An 18,890-nucleotide genomic window follows, 5' to 3' on the forward strand; every position below is an offset into this window, starting at 1 on the left:
ATTAACCGATTCATAACGGTGACTAGAGAAACCTTGCCCGTCAATTGTCACATGGTGTTTACTTTCAAAGTATCGTTAACTTACCAAAAGAAATAATTTTCACACGAATAATACTAATTAGCTCCACTAGGTAAAACCTCATATGATGTGGTAGTTGATGTGTCGTGAAATGATACGATCAATTAAATGTATGAATAAAACATACTTATTGATAAGAATGTCACATCACATGAAGATAATCCTACTCTTTTCACACTTGAAGTTTGAATACATTCTAAAAAAGTTAGAACTAATGAGTAATTGATATAATTAATATGATGAGCATTTTAGGAAAAACAATTATAGTGAAATTATAATGAAACGGAGTATTGGATGAACGAAATTTGTGTATAATAAATATGTAATAATTATGAATAAGCTTTTAAAATTAATGCTTCACTTTAATTTTTTATCATAAGGAGATAAGAATGAAATCAAAACAAGAACATTTGTCCTATCATGGAAAAAATTCTAGTGAATATAAATAGGCTCCCTAGGAGTAGCTTTTGTCATCCCAAATTGTTCTAAATTTCATATACTTTCACTAGAAAATGAATAATGTTGCAGGTAAGCAACATCCTCCTCCTCCTCCTCCTCCTCCTCCTCCTCCTCCTCCTCCTCCTCCTCCTCCTCCTCCTCCTCCTCCTCCTCCTCCTCCTCCTCCTCCTCCTCCTCCTCCTCCTTCTTCTTCTTCTTCTTTTAACATGCTACGACACATCATATATCGTCATAAATATATAGCATTTTGCAACCAGATCACATAAAGCTAAAAAGGTTTTTCTTTAATGGTTATAACCACCATCCAAGAAAATTTCCACGTTCATGAATTAGCACTATGACATTATAGTTTGTCATAAATATATAGCTTTATATGACAATTTTTTAAGATCATATAAAGCCTAAATTCTTGTGGTATATGTTGTTCGAGGCACAAATTGAAATCTCCCGCAACAATAAAATTAAGAAAATTAGAACCTTCTCATTGTATATCATTAAAATATCATTTCTTCCATTTCGTAAGGATAAATATTTGTTTTATTTGTTAATAAAATGTACAGAATCTATCGATTCTTCGCCAGCGGTGTTGGGAGATCATGTGAACATTGATGAAACATCTGAATCTGTTCGTGGCTTGCCTATTGAAGCCAAAAATGATGTAAGTAAAGTAAAACATGCTTTAGTTTATTTGTTACTACATACGTCTGATACTTCATTTTTCCGTGTACAATATTATTAGGAAGAAAGCAACAAAGATTCGGAACAACAAGAGATCAACAATGTTGTTGTTCCCTTTACTAATGAACAACCAAGGTATGGCACACTTTCTTTTATTTTTTTTGGTACTATTTATTCATTTATTCTTTTATCATATTTAATTCAGTTATTTAATGTTATTATGTGCATGATAAATAATTAAAATGTCTACAAGGTCCCTTGAAAAGCGTCAGTCAGAAGACATAAATGAAATGAGTTCAAAGAGGAAGAAGCATCATGCTTTAAGAATGAGAGCAGATAACCATCCCGATGTAATCAGAGAAAATGCAGCATTGGCAGCGAGTCGAAGCTCCACTCGAGGTAGAGCTACTCGAAGAACTACCACACCAAGAGCTCCAAAAGAATAAGGAGATGGTGGAGTCGTGAAGCAATTATGTTTAAGTTATTTAATTATATATATAAGGACAGTTATGTCTTCTGCAAGATTAGGGGTTTCTTTCAGTATTTTCAATTTAAACTCTAGTCAAGAGCCTGTACTTGCTTTTAAAAAAATTAATACAAAAATTTGGATTCTTAAATAATTTGATCTTTTCTCGTCGATATTAGATTAAGGTTTTCTTCCCAACTTTGATGTTTACACTACATTGATAGAGAAACAAATGATGTAATAAGTTTAGAACAAGTTTAACAATTGATTATTAGTTCTAGTGATAGACAAAAAGTAATTATTTTATAATCCATTTTAAGTTTGTTCTAATTAACAGTATACAACAATCTCTAGAAACTTGGGACAAAGAGAAAAAAGAGAGAGATATAAATTTCTTTCTTTTCATACTAGACAATTGTTTAAATTTAATTAGATATATGTTTATTTAGTAATCATAATTAAAATCATTCATCAATTTGATATTTGAGTAAAGTTAGTGTTAATTGAAACTAAATTAAATATTTAATTCTCGTGGTCAAACTCATACTCACCTTATTACTTGTCACAATACTGTTCATTTGCAGAGTATTAGTGCAAAATAATAAAATATATATTCAAAGTTATCATCTTATTGCAAATGTCATACTTGAATATTCATAATTATATCTTATAGTTAAGAATTATGTGTGATTATCTTTCTCTCATCCACGCATATATATGCAGGTGGAAACTGAAGAATCAATATAACTTAAGCATCAATTATGAGGTGTAACAATATTCGAGCTGTATATCACTAAAATATATAATATCACAAACACTCCACTCATAGGACAATGATATAAAACATATACATGCATATGGTTATAGGGGTATTAATTGTCGCCTCCCACCACAAATGAGTTGAGCTTTGCACACGAGCCGAACTACGAAAACCTCATATGGGCCTACTCGAAATCGATGAGTGAAAATATAAATTGATGAACCAAATCGGCTCACCTAGAGATGACAATTTATCCCACCCTGTCTCGAATGGGTCAAAAAAACACGCCCTGACGGGTTGATGGGGCCGTGAATATTAAAAAAAATTGTTTTTTCGAGTGTTTCTTTGAATATTGATGTTGATTTGAGCATTATTTATTTTGAATTTAAAATTTTTTAATTTATATTTTTTAATTTAATAGTATAACTCGAAATTTTGAAAATGTGTAAAAAAAAAAAATAATAATAATAAATGGGTCAGTAAACGGGGCAAAAAACCCGCCCCACCCCACGACCCGCCTCACCCCGTTTAAGGTGCTCCTTCCCCGCTACCATCACTAGGCTCACCCCACCAATGGGTAAGTTAGTGGGTGAACTGATCGAAAACTTTTGAAAATGAGCCAGCTCGCACTCGGCTCACCCCATATGCGAGTGCCAATTGGCTAGCATGGTGGGTTATCGAGCATCTCGGCTTGATCCATTCAATATCCTATATGGTTACAATATAATATATATGAGATTATAATTTCTCTCTTTTCTCTCTCTCGCCATCTCTTTCATTTTCGAGTTTCTGCGGTTCCTAAGGTGTCATGGGTGAATCTTGTACACAATGTACAGCATGCCCTAAATTTTTGTTGATGTTCTGTTTGAATCTTGACAGACTGTGAACTAATACTATAGTCTGGGTGTAAATTTGTTACATTAATAACATTGTGCTAGTGCAGAAGAGCATTTTGCTGTGATTGATGCTTAACGGGGAATACTAGTTTTCTTCGAACTTGACCTTAGGGCACAACAAATCTCCGTTTCATTTTAACGATAAAAAATAAATAAATCTTCGTTTCATTTAATCGTATTCGAGTTTCATGGAAGATTTACTGAAGATGGAAAAGCAATATTACCATTTCTAATTATCTACGAAAAATTCTTTGTTTCTGCCAAAATTGTGCATCGAGGAAAAATTAACAGATTATCATTTCATCAAGGAGACGAGAAAAACATTGCCCTTCAATTGTCACATTGTGTTTTATTTCGGATAACGTTAAATTACCAAAATTGCCTCACTGAATAATCTATAGGTGATGTGGTATGTGATTTCATGACACTATCAATTAAATGTATGATATACGTGATGTGGTATGTGATTTCATGACACTATCAATTAAATGTATGACTATAAACCTCATTTATTGATAAGAATGTCACATCAAATGAGGATTATTCCCATGAAGTTAAATTGCATTAATCTTTTCGCATTTGAAATTTGAATACATTATAAAAAGTTATAACTAATGAGTAATTAATGTAATTAATACGATAAACTTTTTTGGGAAAAGAAATTAATGAAGATGATTAATGGGTACACAAAATATGTGTGTATCATAAATTTGTAATAATAATGCATTAACGGTTAAATTTAATGTTTGACTTTGATTTTTAAGATGATAAGAATGAAACCCAAATCAACACATTTGTCCAATCATGTAATAAATTCTAATGAATATAAATAGGCTCCCAGGAGTAGCTTTTGTCATCCTAAATTGTTCTAAGCTTCATATAGGAATTGCTTTTGTCAGCCTAAATTGTTCTAAGTTTCATATATCTTCAAGAGAAAATGAATCGTTTTGCGGGCATGCACCATCCTCATTTTTTTCTAAATCATTTGGTTTTTATATAGAAATTTTGACTACTATATAGATCCCTAAAATGTTTTTTTCTTAACGGTTTTAACGATCGCTCAAGAAAATTTTAACTTTCATTAATTAGTAGTATGACATTCTACGATCCCACGTAGATCGTCATAAATATATCGCATTTTGTGACTTCTTTTAAGATCACATAAACCCTTAAAAAAAGATTCTTCTTTTTTAAACGGTTCTAACGACCATTCAATAAATTTTTTGCGCTCATTAATTAGCACTATAACATTCGACATACACGGTAGATCGTCATAAATATGTAGCATTTTATAACAACCCTTTTTGAAGATCACAAAACCCTACATTCATGTGGTATATGTTGTTCGAGGCACAAATTGAAATCACTCACCAACATTAAAATTAAGAAAGTTGGAACCACATTCTCATTGTATATTATTAACATGTCTTCCATTTCATAAGGATATTTAAATATTTCTTTTATTTGTTAATAAAATGTACAGAATCCATTGATTCTTCCCCAGCAGTGATGCAAGAAGTGAACATTGATGAAACATCTGAATCTGTTCGTGACTTACCTAAAGAAACCAAAGTAGATGTAAGTAAACTTAAGACTCCCATTAATTTGTCCATTATTATATGTTTCACACTTCAATTTTCTATGTATAATATTATTAGGAAGAACATTACGAGGTTAAAAAGGTTGTTGTTCCTTTCACTTTCACTGCCGAACAACCTAGGTAAGGCAGAACTTTTTAATTTTTTTTCCAATTATTTATTTATTGTTTTTTCATATTTAATTGAATTATATAATATTATTATTGTGTAATTAGTGATGAAAGAAGAGGACCTGAAGCTTCACAAATGTCCATAAGGCCCTTTTTGAAGCGTCCATCTGAAGAGGTAAATGAAGCAAGTTCGAAAAGGGAGAGGCGTCGTGCCTCAATGATGAGAGCACAAAATGATCCTGGTGTAATGCGGGAAAATGCAGCTAGACGAAGAACTATCATACCAAGAACTCCAAAGAATAAGCAATTATGTTTTGAGTCATTTAATTTCATTATCTTGCACTTTAATTTTTTGCAAGATTTGTGTTTCTTATCAGTATATTTTCTATTTAAACCATAGCCAAGGGTTTGTAGTTTGTGGTTGCTTTTTAATAAATTAATAAAAAAAAACTTTAGAGTTCTTCCAAAATTCGATCTTTCCTCGATGAAACTAGATTAAGGTGTTATTCTCAATTTTGACATTTCACTATGTTAAGTCCCCGTTTGGGAATGATTTTTCATCCCAAAAAATTGATTTTTGACCGTTATTTCATTATTTCAGCCGTAATTTTTGACTTCTTCTCTCATAGATGGCCCCCACTTTTCTTCTAACGGTCAAAAAATCAATTTTCAAAATCACTATTGAACAGGCCCTAAGATTTGCCGACTAGCTAGAGAAACAATTTAGAACAAGTTTAACAACTGATTATAAGTTCTAGTGACAAACACAACTTAATTATTGTATAATCCATTTTAAGTTTGTTCTAATTAATAGTTTACCAAGAGTTCTAGCCACTTGGAACAAGGAGAATTGGTGAATTAACGAGTATTTTTTACTACGGCCCCGTTTGGGATTGATTTTTCACCTCAAAAAATTAATTTTTTGACTGTTATTTCACTATTCTAACCGTAATTTCTAGGACCCGTTTGGTAAGGATTTTGCGAATTGATTTTTTGACCGTTAGAAAAAAAGTGGGGTCCACATGTGAGAGAAGAAGTCAAAAATTACGGCTTGAATAGTAAAATAACGGTCAAAAAATCAATTTTTTGGGGCAAAAAATTCCTACCAAACGGGACCTTAATTTCTTCTCTCACATGTGACCCCCCACTTTTCTCTTGAACGGTCAAAAAATCAATTCTCAAAATCTCTATCGAACAGACCCTAATTCCTCAAGAATGAAAATAAAAGTAAATAAATTTCTTCCTTTTCATATCAAGCTCCCGTTCGATAGAAATTAAAATTCAGATTTTAGTTTAAATTAAAGTCAACAAATAATTTTAACCACATTCTTTATGGAACCCACAATTTTTTAACTATAATTTTCTTCAATTTTTATCAAAATCTACTAAAAATCTAATTTTAATCCCCATCAAACAAACAAGAGCTAGATATTTTATTAAATTTGTGACACGATATATCAACTGTTATGTATTATTACCTTCTACGAGCGTCAAAAATAGAACTAGATTTTAAGATTGATCACAACTTCAAGTGGGGATTAACATAATCTTTTGGGGCAGACAAAATCCTTTTCCTTTTTCTTTTTTTTTTTCTTTTTTTTCTTTTTTTTCTTTTAACCAGTTTTAAGAAGTTAAGAAGAAAAAAAAAAGCCAATTTTATGAAATGAAAAAAAAAAGATTGCCCAAATTTTGTAACCTAAATTGTAGTTCAGTTTAGCCTCTTACACTGTCTGCCTGCCCATGTTGTCTTAGCTACTAAGGTGTAAGAAAATAAGAATGGCAATGTATGCATTTTTTACTCACCTTAAAAAGGTTGCTTATGACAAAATAAGGAACTTTTAAAAAGTTAATAATTTATTAGCTGTCATAATTGAAAATATGCAAGTTATTCGAATAAGAGTTCCTTTCGCAATTATAAATGTAAAAGCGTCATCTATCCTAAATTAATACAACCCGACTGTGTCATTAATCTTACCTTCCATAAACAGCCCATTAATCAATGAATTCAAAGTATAACCATAACAGCAAAACAAAGATCAATCCATTAACAATTGAGAAAAACATTCAGAATAATACAGTCAGGCAATACATGAACTTCCTCCATCCTATGTATTGTCCATAAAAATGATATCTTCAATAATTCTTGGTTTTGGCAACAGAGCCTAACAATTTGTTTAAGCTGGTATTTGCCAACTAACCTGCCATAGAGTTGCCCTTTTTCCAGATATGTGAAAATGAGGTATCGATTTGCCTCTTGCGATGTTGTATTCCTTGTAACGGCAGTCGACAAAGGGCAAAATGTGTTCGTGGACGCCACTCTCTCATGGCTGCTACTTGCTGTAGACCTGACTACAAGATCTTCGTCATTGATGCTATATTAGGATGAGATGCAGCAGAACGTCAGGGTAATAAACAGACAGATCAAATTAAGAACAACAAGATAATCCTCTCTGTTATACTTCCATAATATTCTTTTAAAATCCCATAATAACATTAAATCCAGCAAAACTGAACTGACTGGACCCTAGGTTCCCATTATAAAGCAGCATTAATCAAAATAATGCCAGCAGAAGCATAATTTATGGTTGCTCAGAAGTTGTTTGAGATGGTAACAGAGTGCTTTATTCACACTCTGTACTGCTGGACGCATAGACACAGCCAAGCATGTATAGAATTTGTCATCAAAATTGATTGCACAGCAACACAATATACCCTACTAAGTGGGAAACAGAGTCACTATAGAGAAGAAAGCAGTTACTGAAGATGTCATTTTACATTCATCGGCCCATACTCCAGTTCAGGAATTCTGATTTTCATTTGCACCTTCCTTTGACAGGCCATGTATATCACTGATTTGTCAGTTGTGGTTCCCGTTGAGTTGAGGCAGCAAATCATGAAATCCTGATGATCTTCTCCATCTAATGAATGGGGAGTCTACTTTAAAATCGTCGGCTCTAAGTATATGTTTCAACAAGAATAATACAACGGTAGATTAGAAACCTCAAGGACTAATACTTTTCATTTCCCATTTCATGGAAAACCCTTTTACACCGTTTAGCCTTATCCCCCCTCCCAGGGGATTTTAGTGATAGGTTCTATAGGAACTGGAAAATCCTATTCGGTCAAATACTTAGCGACAAACTCCTGTGTTCCTTTCATTACGGTATTTCTAAACAAGTTCCTGGATAACAAGCCTAAAGGTTTTCTTATTGATGATAGTGACGATATTGATGACGTAGATGCCTTACAGTAAGCCCGGCTGGCATATTGTTGTATGAGAAGGAGTCAATTACCTATTTCACCAATTCCACCACCATCCACCAATTCCACCACCATCCATCCAAAACGACATAATTCAAATCACAGTAATAGACAAAACACAAACATGATTCACTATTTCAAACTTCGAGCAGTAGCAGGTTCTTAACCATTGATATTCAGGTTAATTGTACTCACAAGCAGTAAAAAGTTTGGTAAAAACATAGATAGAGAACTGGAGCAGAAAAATTGGGAATCAAACTCAGATAGTCTGAAAAATTTGTATCAATTGAATTAACAATTATTCAGAAAATAGAAGTATGTCAAATAAGATAAAAACTCCTATTTAGACAGAGATGAATCACTTCCGGTGCCTGAATAGGAAATTTTTCAGATAGAAAAGCTATTCCATTTCCACTGCTCTTGCTGCAATTTCTTCAAACAATTTGACTGGATTCACGAACAATCTAACAATCCCACAACCATAAAAAATCAGTACACCTTCCAACGCAAATTGGAAGGAATGAACTTAATGAACCCAACAAATAACAGAAATAGCTCAATGGAACAAATTGCCAATCACAGACGAATGCCAAAAATAATTTCAACACAAAATCCTAACATAATCAGTGTTCTCTACATTCGAAGATACAACAAAAGTAAGATGGGCAGAGACCTAAGCTTTAAACAGTGAGATGGTAAAAACTTAAGTTCATTCTAACTGGAAGGTATGTTATCTCAAGGATTTCATTCTCAATGCCAATTGAGAACATCCAATAGCAAAAGACACAACTGCATTAATGTCACAATTTTATTCATAACTAGAAATAGTTCATAATGAGAAATTATCCTGAACTTCATAACTAGAAAAACTTCCTGACGTTTCCCTGTTGTCTCTCATTTCTTCTTCGTTCCCTTCTTCTGCTGAACTTCTCTTTCTCTTCTTGCTTGACGACGAGGGCGAAGTTCTCCCAATTTATGGCCAACCATCTGCTCCGATATACGAAAAGGCACGTGTTTCTTACCATTGTACACAGCAATCCGATGGCCCACCATTTCAGGAATAATAGTAGAACCCCGGGACCAAGTTTTTATCAATTCCTTCTCCGCTTTTTGGTTAAGCTGCGAAATTTTTTTCACCAAGTGATTAGCAACGAAAGGAATCCTCCAAGTTCCACCGCCACGGAGACGGAGGACGAGGTGCAGAGTAGACTCCTTTTGAATGTTGTAGTCGGCTAGGGTTCTACCATCCTCCAACTGTTTTCCGGCGAAAATAAGCCGCTGCTGGTCCGGTGGGATGCCCTCCTTGTCTTGGATCTTGGACTTGACATTATCAATTGTGTCGGAACTCTCAACCTCAAGAGTAATCGTCTTGCCTGTTAGGGTTTTCACAAAGATCTGCATAGTATTTTCCAGAAACGCAACATGTAAAAGGGCCTTGGGTGCGGAATGAGGGCTTTTATAGGTGGGGTTAATTTTAATTTCATTCTTCTCTTTTTCTTTTATTATTATTTTTGCAAAAAGCAATAGATTTTTATGAATTCTCAAGAGTGAAAATAATTTATCCTTGCATTTCTCCTATTGTATACATTATCTCGACATCAAGTCTTTGCAACAAAAGACAACAATCCTCGTATAAGACTCTATTTGAATTTTTATTATATCAATCATTTTTAATAGAAAATATCTTCCATGTAATTTCAACAATTAAGCTCAATGCATATTAGATAGGAAAAAACTATGTGTACACATAGCATTACACCACCCTCACATGGAGGGGACTCACACAAAATAAAATATTCGTGGACCCCCTCCATGTAAGAGGAGTGTAATATATTGTGTATATCATGAAGTATACACCTAGTATTTCCCATATAGATATTGTTACTATCCATTTTTTTTTAATTCTTATAAGTCTTGGATTTTCTTTAAAACATCCATTTGTAATGAACTTATTTTACTATTACAAAATTTGTCGATTAATTAGTTTATTCGACAGACACAAATGTGAATACATAGATTTAATTATATACATTTACAATACAAATTCAATTAGATTTTTCTTTTTCAATATTGTTTGATTCTTCTCAACCATTTTTAGTACACATTCAAGATTTATTAGTCTGCATATACTCTTCCAAAGTAGAGGCCTTGCAGAATGGATATGAGTTATTGATCGATAAACACTTTGAAATTAAAGCGACTTTGACATTTCCAATCCTTTCTCGTAGTGCGAGGAGTTTTTGTTCATGTCAATACATCGTAATTTAGTAACTAAAGTAATAGAGGGACGAAAAAAGATGAGTATATAGAAATTGTAATGTGAATCATAGCTCATGTTGCCTGTGTCAAGCCTTGTGCTCAAATGCTGATATCTGGATCCATAAATGCTGCACGAAACTGATGAACATGGAGTAGGGTGCAGGAATATATAGAAAGTGATATCAAAATTGTGATTTCTCAGTCCAGTGAAAGACTGTTGCTGCCTTTGAGGGTTACTAGCCTACCGTCCATGGTGTAATAACTATACCACGAAATTGGTGGTAGGAAATGTTGATTTATTACAATTACCTAAGGATAATCCAATTTTACTACATCAACAGATATGTTTTTGTGTTCCTGGTTTGGATTTGTCTAAACTTGATACATCTTTCACATTAGTGACAGGCTGAAGTTCATGTCTGCAGCATCTGATCTTTGACTCGGCGCTTGGGTGAAAATTTAGTGTCTGAGTTAGATATTCCAAGTAATTTGCATATTGGGACAAAATATCTGTAACTGAAGATATTACGGATGCATCTGGTAATATATTTCTCTTAGCCATTTTCTGAAGAATATCGACAACTTTTGATGCCTCTGCAGCCAAAATCCTTGAATGAAAGTGAGCAGACTGGGTTCACAACCTTCCTTTTCAATGTCCAAAAACAAATTATTTGACCTTCCCATTTCTCCATTTTGACAAAATCCTGGGATCATGATGTTTTATGTAACAGTTGTCTGCTACAGCTTCCACGTAGAAGGTATATAATGATGGTGAATCATTATAACTATATTAACTCCATCGTACCACTTCTAATGAATGATTTGCATTTCATTAAAATTTGATAACTCTATTGCCTACGGATCATAGTTCACCAAGCTTAGATTTGTTTGATATACATAGACAAGCAACTGCTTATAGAAGATTGGCTCAATCCACATCCCTAAATGTAGAGTCTATACATATGAAGTCCTTCGTGAACTGACATTGTCCTTCCTGTATCCGCTGAAAAGTGCAAGATTTTTGCCAAGCCAAAAAGTGACTATTTCTAAGAATCTAGTTCAGTATGTTTTCTACTCATCAATTTCTGTGGATCCAGAAATTATATTTACTGAATAAGGATACCTACAGCTCGATGCACGAACACGTGCTCTATGAACTTACTATTGAATTTTGATTTCAAATGGCTTAAAGGCATCTGATATATTATTGGAGGCAGACGTGTGGCACACAATGCAAAAGATTTTTTCTCACGACCTCAAAACCAGATAAAAATTGAACTAATAACCATGACTTCTGAATTCTATTTCTGTTTTTCTTTTATTTTAGACAGAGACAGTAGGTTTTTTTTTTTTTTGGCAACATAAATCAATTTTTCCATTTCTGGTCGAAATGCTTATGTTGCTTCGAACTGTAACACTATCAAGTAACAAAATTCCAATCAATTCATTTGCTTCAATGTAGATTCAAAATGAGGCTCACACTACAAACTTATTTCATCACAATAGGGCAGCCTTCAAGGATTTGGTGAAGTTTTCCAATTCTTTCAAGCCTTCTTCAGGGGATTTTGCTTCGCTGAGTAATTTTACCATGGCACTACCAACAATCACGCCGTCTGCTCCCCACTTGGCCACCTGTAACCATGCTTAAATTGTTAGTGTACTTGCGTTATGCTCAAAGGATAATAATCGAGGGTATTGGGATATATTGTCAAAGATGGGACCTGTTTCACGTGCTCGGGTTTTGATATACCAAAACCAACTGCTACTGGCTTGCTTGTCACCTGTCAAAATGACATTCAAGTTCACAAATTTTATTTTATTTTTCATTATATTGAGAGGTTTAAGGGAAAAAAAAGGTTATATGATTGATGGCAAAAGAAAAGGTGAAATGAGAATGGTTACTGAGAAAATCTGTAGCACAAGAAGAATACTTGAGAATTTGTTGGGAGCTTATCTGATTGTCAATTTGCAACAATATTTACCTCTTTAATTTCATGGAGGAGAGATTGGACCTTATCACTGACAGATGCACGAGCTCCCGTAACTCCAACTGAGCTCACCTACAAAACAATAAATAGAGAACGACTGGCAGAAGTTAATAGTAAAGTAAATATAGAACTCATTAAGAAAATTGGAAGTGCATTTTCCTATTATTCGTGTGAGGATACATGAATAACATTTCAACTTCTATGGGCACAAGTATATGGTGTTTACTATGGCCCGAGGAACTTGTATGGTGCCTCATATAGAGGCATCATCATTAATACAAGTTCAAACAAACTATTAAAAAAAAAGCAAGAAAATTTAAGTAAAAGTGGATATATGACACAAAAAGACAAGAAAGAGGACGATAAGCTTTGCAAAAATCAAGACAATATAATCTTAGAATGACATTCAGGAAGAACTCTCAAGTTTTCTCCCAAAAAACGAATCAAGTACCAACACATAACTAATTAAGAAAAGGGAAATAGGCAACTCACAAGGTAGACGAATCCTTCTGAAGCTTCAACGATGGCTTTCATTCGCGGTATAGGAGTGGTGGGTGTTGTGAGCAGCACCTGATGTAACAGGCAAGAATTAAGCACGTGAAAAAACGTGTAAAAAATGTACCAACTAAAGTCACAAGTGTGCCCGTGTAAACAGTTCAAATACTGAACTAATTATTATATTCGTTGAGAGATATATTGTTTCGTGAGAAAATACGTGTTTATCCAGGAAAGGACAAACGTATAGAAGAGGTCCCAAAATTTTTTGTACTTCCCTCTAACACCAATTTTTCAATAACTTATCAGCCCTCAATCCTGATCAAACAGCATATTTCAAATAAGATAACCCATGGACCATCATAATATGCAGCCCCATCCAAGGTGATAAGAAATTTTTCATTCTGCTGGTTTGTCCAGTAGACTACAAGATAGGGGAAAAACAGCCCTTCCCCGAACCACTTCTCCACGAGACTTGAATCCACAATTATTTCCAAACTGATTGATACAGCCACTAGGCAAACCTTTGTCTCATTCAAAGGGACTATTCCAAAAGCAAAAAAATATTTCATTATCTAAGACGGACTAAGAACTGCAAGTGCACAAATCACAATTTTCCAATTGTGTGTTTGAAAAATAAAATTGAACAAAATAGTTGACAAATAGAGAGTCATGATATTAAGAATATCACACAACTTAGAATGTCCTAAATAAGTAATCTGTCCCTATGGCAACCACCTTAATAAAAAATCGGGTTACCAGTTTAAGCCAGATGACTTGCCATTTGCAAGAATGTATGTGACTCCATAATAAGGTTTAAAATATGCAACCTTACAAAGCTCAGACAAAGAGCAAAATTATTAAGTTTGAAAACCAACCAATTCCACATTATTACTAGCAGCTTCCTTTCTTAATATCCCTGTCTCCTCCAGAGGGACATCTGGCACAACAAGACCTGAACAGATGAATATTTGAGGTGAGCTTATGAAGAATGTGGAGTTAACATAGTTGCCATATACGGAAAACTTATCATAATATAGTGAAAAAACAAAGAAACTGCAATCAGCAAAGTATAACAACATATTACCATGTATCCCTGCATCTTTCAAAGTGATCATGAATTTTTCTACTCCACGCTTAAGTATTGGATTATAATATGAGAAAAGTGCAATTGGACAAGATAATTGAGGCACCACCTGTGGGGGCAAAAAAAGGCAATTTTAAGAAACTACAAATCTATGACAGCATAATTATACAGTAAAGCCAGCAATGGACAAAGTTATTGAGAGAATGTTCTATGAAAAAAGTAAGACAAAAAAATTTAACATAAAAAAATGGAGCATTGTCCAGATAAACAATAGTAAATTAATTCAAATAATTAGATCAAGTGGTCTACTTCTCCCCAGTTACCAAAGTCATGGATTGGTCGAAAACGCAACATAAAGATATAATCATATATGCATAAGGGAAACACGTTACATGAGTGTGATGTGCTGCCTAGCTATATCATTAAGTCCAGAGCTAATTAGGTTAAATGTATGGCATGCGATACGTCTATTGAGATGGTATCGAGGTAAACCAAAACACATTACTTTCACTCTGTTTTATTTCTAACACAGTTTAAAAATTGGACTTACATCCTTCAACATTGCAACAATTTTATCGAAGTTAGTCCCTCTAGCTAGCGAACGTGTAGCCGCAGCCTGAGTAAACAAAAAGATTTCAGAAAATTTTGGAATTCGAAACTATGACACAATAAGCATCTAACCACATATTTGAACCTGGATAACGGGACCATCAGCTAATGGGTCTGAATAAGGCACCCCTAATTCTATAATGTCTGAGCCACATGAATCAAGGACCTTCAGCGCTTGAGCTGTGGTTGAAAGGTCAGGATCGCCAGCTGTGATATACGGGATGAATGCCAACTTTCAAAACAAAAACAAGCTAATTAATATATATAGTGAAATTCGAAAAATTGTAGTGAAAATTTTATTATTCCATGTCACAAAAGCATGCAAATCAATATAAATGTCACTTTGCCGTAAAATATGGATAAGTTATCTTTTATGCCCTCTAAAATTCCAGAGTCATTTATTTTACTAAAAATAGGCAATCAAATTAGCAAAAAAAAAAAAAGGCATAGCAGCGGCTTCTCTCCAACTTTACGTCAATACCATCTTTCTTTTATATTAAAATCATTTCCCTTGCTATGAAAATTATTCAGCGTCAGAGTTACAAACAATTTGAGCCTTCTCTAGTTATCCGTTTCCATTTTTCCACGAAATGATAGAGGGAACAGATTTTCGTTTACTAATAATCCTTTTTCCACGAAATGATAGAGGGAACATGCATCCATCTTCGATCAAAACGGTTACTAATAATCCTACAAATTATCTCACACTGACCCCAATTTTTTTATATAAAAAAAGATACTTGGAATCCAATCCAGCAAAACAAAAAACAGAGTCTAGGATGAGGAAGAAAACAAAAGCAGTAAACAACAAAAAGAAAAAGAAAATATAAAAGGAATGCTGCTTACTTTCCCCTGTTGTTTCAATTTGGAGAAAGTCTCGGAGAGTCCGACAGTGGGAACGGTGGAGAGAGTGGCCATGGGAGCCTTGAATCTGAAAGGCTTGATTCTTGGAAGTGAATCGCCGCCGCCGGCTTTACTCTGAAAGAAAAACGTTGTCTTTAGAGTGACAGCCATTGATTGTACCTCAGGAATTGTCTGTGGGCTCGAGAAGGGCTTCTCCTTTGGGTTTCGAAACAAGAATGGGGAAACCGAATTGACTTGTGGGTCCCGCATCCACGTAATATTTTTACAATTTAATTATTAAAATAAATGGTAATTGGCACAAAACGTCCCTATCTTTAAAGTTTATAGTGAAAAAGTCCCCACCTTTCATTTTTTGACATTTTTACCCCTAAATTTCATCTTTCTTTGAGTTGAACATCATTTTCACCAATTTTTAATTTAAAATGACCAAAATACCCTCCTATTAATACAAAACAAAAAGAAAAAAAATTGCAACTATAAGTCCAAATTTTTGAAAAGTACAAAACGGTCCAAATTTGATAAAAACCATCACCTTCTTTCACCCCCACTCCACTGTCGGCCTCCACTTCAACAACCACCACCCAACTGGCTAAAACATCGAAGCTCACACCACAAACAACTGTCATCGACCCCCAAACACTTTTTCATAAGCAAATCAATCAAACAACAAAAATATATGGGCAAAATCAACCATCACCATCCCTTACTCTACACATAACCGAATTGACTTGTGGGTCCCGCATCCACGTAATATTTTTACAATTTAATTATTAAGATAAAGGGTAATTGACACAAAACGTCCCTACCTTTAAAGTTTATTGTGGAAAACGTCTCCACCTTTCATTTTTTGACATTTTTACCCTTACCTTTCATCTTTTTTTGTGTTGAACATCATTTTCACCAATTTTTAACTTAAAATGACCAAAATATCCTCCTATTAATACAAAACAAAAAGAAAAGAAAATTGCAACTATAGGCCCAAATTTTTGAAAAGTGCAAAAGGGTCCAAATTTGATAAAAAAAACCATCACCTTCTTTCACCCCCACTCCACTGTCGGCCTCCACCTCAACAACCACCACCCAACTGCCTAAAGCTCACACCACAAACAATTTGTCATCGACCCCCAAACACTTTTCCATAAACAAATCAATCAAACAACAAAAATATATGGGCAAAATCAACCATCACCATCCCTTACTCTACACATAATCCAATATGAAAAATTCAAAATTCATTAAAAAAAAAATTCCACCTTTCAAGGTGTATGCACTGAATCGTAGATATCATATGGATACTGAATTTATATTTATAAGAAGTGAGGGGACATATGGGCGGGCAAGAGTGTGGAAGCGAGGGAACGGGAAAATGAACGCCAGTTTCAACCGGAGCCGAGGAGACCGTGGAGTATAAATGTTGTGAAATTGTGACATTTTTTCTAAAGGGGATTGCAACTCTTCGTAGGCTAAGATTCGAAGGAATCATCCGGACCAGTGGGTGACGAGGATTGGAGAGGAGAGAAGTGTTGAAAAAGTCCGAGACTATTTAATTGCTATTGTCCTAGTCTTTAGGTAAGTTGATAAATTGTATTTATTTTATTTAGGAACGTAGCTTGTTTTGGCCCAGTTAAATTAGAGTTTGTTTTGCATTTACCAAGTCTTTAGCATTTTATCAGGAGTTAGTGGATTAGTGGCTGCAGTTCGTTGGTTTCCAGCTCTATAAATAGAGCATGTTACTGTGAATTAATTCATTGATTTCTGAGAGTAATAAAGTTCACTTTCCTGTTCCCACTTTCTTGTTTCTAAATTATTAGTGGTATCAGAGCCTGGTTGTGAAGAAAGTAAAAGAGCTGCAATAACAATCTTTCATTTTCCAGTTCTTCTTTTCTTCGTTCTGCAGTAGCAGTGAATGATGGCTTCAGACAGCTTTGTACAACCAGCCATTCCACGTTTCGATGGGCACTATGATAATTGGAGCATGTTAATGGAGAATTTCCTACGATCTAAGGAGTATTGGCAAGTAGTTTCTAAAGGAATACCAGAAATGGTGGGTGCAGCAGCAACAGAAGCACAGAAAATAAAAGTGGAAAGTCAACTTCTAAAGGATCTTAAGGCCAAGAGTTATTTGTTTCAAGCCATCGATCGCTCAATCTTGGAAACTATTCTTCGCAAAGATACCTCCAAGCAAATCTGGGATTCTATGAAGAAAAAATACCAGGGGTCCGCAAGAGCAAAAAGACAACAGCTACAAGCTCTTCGATCAGAATTTGAAACAACTCGAATGAAGTCAGGAGAATCTGTGACGGATTACTTCCCACGGATAATGACGATTGCCAATAAGATGCGGATTCATGGTGACAAAACTGAAGATGTTACCATTGTCGAAAAATTACTCCGGTCCATGACTCCAAAATTTAATTTTGTTGTCTGCTCAATAGAGGACTCCAAAGATATTGATGAGCTTTCACTAGATGAACTCCAAAGCTCTTTGCTTATCCATGAACAAAAGATCAGTGAGCAAGACAAAGATGAACAAGCATTGAAGGCTTCAACAGGTGCTTATGGCTGGACTTCAAACAAAGCAAATAAAGGAAGAGGTAAAGGATTTAAGGATCATAAAAATCAGCATCAGCAATATGGTAACCAATTTGGTGATTCTCGAGGAAGAGGCAGAGGCGAATTTCATTTTGGCAACCACAGAGCAAAAGTCAGTAGACAAAGCTAATATAGAGTGCTACAGATGCCACAAATATGGACATTATCAATCAGAATGTCAAACTAACATGTCTAAAAGCAATGGGGAAAAATCAAATTTTGCAGAAAAAGATGAGGAAATATCTCTGCTAATGGCCTGTCATACAAGAGAAGAGACTAACAAGAATTTGTGGTACCTGGACACTGGTTGTAGCAACCATATGTGTGGGGATAGGACAATCTTCTCCACCTTAGATGAATCTTTCAGAGATAATGTAAAGTTCGGTGATAATTCAAGAATTTCTGTTATGGGAAAAGAATAAATTATTATCCAAACGAAGGGAAATTCCACTCAAACTATTTCTAATGTCTTATTTTTTCCAGAATTGAAGACAAATCTCCTAAGTATTGGGCAACTACAAGAGAAGGGCTATGAGATCTCGATTAAAGATGGAGTTTGCAAAATTCAAGATGCCAAATTGGGGTTGATTGCTCGGTTAGCATGACAACAAATCGCATGTTTCCACTATATCTCCACAATGTTACTCAGTCATGTTTTTTTAGCAAAATTGAAAGATAAAGCTTGGCTAT

The 18,890-nt window shown here is 34.4% G+C and overlaps 3 protein-coding genes across 4 annotated transcripts; 1 reads left to right on the forward strand and 2 right to left on the reverse strand.

The window, feature by feature from the left end:
- Nucleotides 1-8,575: 8,575 nt before the first annotated feature.
- On the reverse strand, nt 8,576-9,794 carry LOC111376045 (30S ribosomal protein S19-like). The gene has a single exon (XM_022998971.1). It carries the CDS (start codon nt 9,705-9,707, stop codon nt 9,201-9,203), a length of 507 nt encoding a protein of 168 aa, XP_022854739.1. The 5' UTR covers nt 9,708-9,794; the 3' UTR covers nt 8,576-9,200.
- A 2,149-nt stretch (nt 9,795-11,943) lies between these two features.
- On the reverse strand, nt 11,944-15,809 carry LOC111376046 (tryptophan synthase alpha chain-like). 2 transcript variants are annotated; one of them, XM_022998972.1, is made up of 9 exons: nt 15,591-15,809; nt 14,830-14,976; nt 14,686-14,751; nt 14,136-14,244; nt 13,927-14,003; nt 13,046-13,123; nt 12,548-12,625; nt 12,287-12,346; nt 11,944-12,197 (listed from the first exon to the last, which is right to left on the reverse strand). In XM_022998972.1, exons 1-9 carry the CDS (start codon nt 15,756-15,758, stop codon nt 12,063-12,065), a joined length of 918 nt encoding a protein of 305 aa, XP_022854740.1. In that variant the 5' UTR covers nt 15,759-15,809; the 3' UTR covers nt 11,944-12,062. The 2 variants fall into 2 exon arrangements, with proteins under 2 accessions (XP_022854740.1, XP_022854742.1); XM_022998974.1 differs by lacking the exon at nt 14,686-14,751.
- Nucleotides 15,810-17,781: 1,972 nt separating this feature from the next.
- Nucleotides 17,782-18,633, forward strand: LOC111376047. Its single transcript, XM_022998975.1, has one exon. The coding sequence runs from the start codon at nt 17,806-17,808 to the stop codon at nt 18,328-18,330; it is 525 nt and encodes a 174-aa protein (XP_022854743.1). The 5' UTR covers nt 17,782-17,805; the 3' UTR covers nt 18,331-18,633.
- Nucleotides 18,634-18,890: the final 257 nt, after the last annotated feature.

Source organism: Olea europaea, unplaced genomic scaffold, assembly GCF_002742605.1.
Source record: "Olea europaea var. sylvestris unplaced genomic scaffold, O_europaea_v1 scaffold1439, whole genome shotgun sequence".
In the NCBI taxonomy this organism is placed as follows: domain Eukaryota; kingdom Viridiplantae; phylum Streptophyta; class Magnoliopsida; order Lamiales; family Oleaceae; genus Olea; species Olea europaea.